Source organism: Bison bison, unplaced genomic scaffold (assembly GCF_000754665.1).
Source record: "Bison bison bison isolate TAMUID 2011002044 unplaced genomic scaffold, Bison_UMD1.0 scf7180017864178, whole genome shotgun sequence".
In the NCBI taxonomy this organism is placed as follows: domain Eukaryota; kingdom Metazoa; phylum Chordata; class Mammalia; order Artiodactyla; family Bovidae; genus Bison; species Bison bison.
In genome coordinates, this window is record NW_011494750.1 from 2,920,054 (window position 1) to 2,922,494 (window position 2,441).

Sequence of the window (2,441 nt, forward strand, 5' to 3'; positions counted from 1 at the left end):
TGATGTTGGAGGAGACTCTTGAGAATTCCTTGGGCTGCAAGGAGATCCAACCAGTCCATCTTAAAGGAAATCAGTCCTGAGTGTTCATTGAAAGGACTGATGCTGAAGCTGAAACTCCAATACTTTGGCCCCCTGATGTGAAGAACTGACTCATTTGAAAAGACCCTGATGCTGGGAAAGATTGAAGTCAGGAGAAGGGGACAGAGGATGAGATGGTTGGATGGCATCACTGACTCAATGGACATGAGTCTGAGCAAGCTCTGGGAATTGGTGGACAGGGAAGCCTGGTGTGCTGCAGTCCATGGGGTTGCAAAGAGCCGGACATGACTGAGTGACTCAACTGATATACCTGATGTCAGTTCAGTTCAGTTCAATCACTCAGTCGTGTCTGACTCTTTGTCACCCCATGGACTGTAGCACACCAGGTCTCCCTGTCCATCACCAGCTCCCCGAGCTTGCTCAGACCTGACATACCTGACATGTCTCATGACTTAGAGGCATTGCCCAGAGACAACAATACTATCTGCTATGAAACAGACTATGTTTGGTGTCAGAATTCTCTGTACAAATGTTTAATCCACTCAGGGCTCCCAGTAGGGAATATCTCTTATCAGATATTTGAATATCACTAAAGTCAAACCACTAGTGACTAGTAAGGTTGGTCCTCCAAACTAAGTCTTTAAACTTCAAATCCAAGACTCTTTATATTGGATTAATATTAAATTGCTTATTTGTGTGATGAGATTAAGGGCTGATTACTGACTATTCTCAGCAACCACTTTTGGAAACTGGTACAACTGAGGCTGTTCCAGAACCACTGAACTTCCTATCAGGGTCTCTCCTATTTCTGCCCAACAACCTCTTGATCCACAGTCTCGTCATGGCATTTTCCACCTCCATGTTTCTCAGGGTGTAGGTCAGAGGGTTCAACTTGGGTGTGATGATGGTGTAAAATAAAGCCACTATCTTGTGCTCAGGGAAAGTGGTGGAAGGTCTCAGGTACATGAAGAGGCAGGAGACGAACAGCAAGATGACCGCAACGATATGGGAAGCACATGTGGACAGGGCCTTGCTCCTCCCCTCCGATGAGCGGGTCTTGAAAGAAAGCAAGATGACAGTGTAAGAACCGACAAGAATGACAAAGGAGCTCAGCGAAATCACGCCACTGTTGGCCACCACAGTGAGCCCCACCATATATGTGTCTGTGCAAGCCAGCTTCAGTAAAGGGCGGACGTCACAGAAGTAGTGGTCGATGAGGTTGGGGCCACAGGAAGGCAGTTTTACGTGAGCATGGCCTGGACAAAAGTATGCACAAACCCTCCTAGCCGGCAGAACGCCAGCAAGATGGAGCAGAATTTCCAGTCCATGATGGTCAAATAGTGCAGAGGCTTACAGATGGCCACGGACCTGTCATAGGCCATCACTGTGAGGATAAAGATTTCTGTGCAGCCAAACAGGTGGGAGAAAAAGAGCTGGAGCATACAGCCAACAAAAGACCCAGAGGGATGGTATGGGGAGGGAGGTGGGAGGGGGGTTCAGGATGGGGAACATGTGTACACCCGTGGTGGATTCATGTTGATGTATGGCAAAACCAATACAATATTGTAAAGTAATTAGCCTCCAATTAAAATAAATAAATTTAAATTAAAAAAAAAAAGATTCTTTTGTCCTTGACTTGAACATCAATAATCAGCTTGGGGGCTGTGACAGAGGAATAGCAGATGTCAACAAAGGATAGGAAGCTGAGGAAGAAGTACATTGGAGAGCTGAGATTTGGGCTCCTTAGAACAGTCATTATAATGAAAAAATTTCCTGTCATGAGGACTATATAAAAGAGTAGGAACAAAATGAAGCATAGTTGCTGTACTTCCTTATTTTGGGAAAGACCCATGAGGATAAATTCAGTAACATTATTTCCCATGAAACCTGGACGTTCACAAGAGAGAAATGCTTTGTGATTTACCTGTTGGAAAAAGGATAAAGGGCAATTAGATTGGGGCACATGATATAACGTTATTGTTTTATTTTTTAGCAGTTATTCACAAAGTTCCTCCCTTAAAGGTTTTGGTTTCATTATACTCTGTTTCTTAAAATTAAGTGAGACTAAGGGTGGCTGGATGGCATCACCGACTCGATGGACGTGAGTTTGAGTGAACTCTGGGAGTTGGTGATGGACAGGGAGTCCTGGTGTGCTGCGATTCATGGGGTGGCAAAGAGTCGGACACGACTGAGCGACTGAACTGAATTGAACTGAAGGGTAGGACAGAGGGAGCAAGAGGAGAGAAAAGAAAAACTGATGGGTTTTAAATATATTTAGGCATGGAGTCTGGAGAAGGCAATGGCACCCCACTCCAGTACTCTTGCCTGGAGAATCCCATGGACAGAGGAGCCTGGTAGGCTGCAGTCCGTGGGGTCGCGAAGAGTTGGGCACGACTGAGCGA

The 2,441-nt window shown here is 45.6% G+C and overlaps 1 protein-coding gene across 1 annotated transcript; it reads right to left on the minus strand.

Annotated features, from left to right (window-relative positions):
- Positions 1 to 416: 416 nt before the first annotated feature.
- LOC104990366 (olfactory receptor 4S2-like) lies at positions 417 to 2,116 on the minus strand. Its single transcript, XM_010842428.1, is given in 3 exon segments — positions 417 to 1,286; positions 1,289 to 1,496; positions 1,658 to 2,116. Coding segments are annotated over 3 exon segments (990 nt in total). The 5' UTR covers positions 1,922 to 2,116; the 3' UTR covers positions 417 to 768.
- Positions 2,117 to 2,441: the final 325 nt, after the last annotated feature.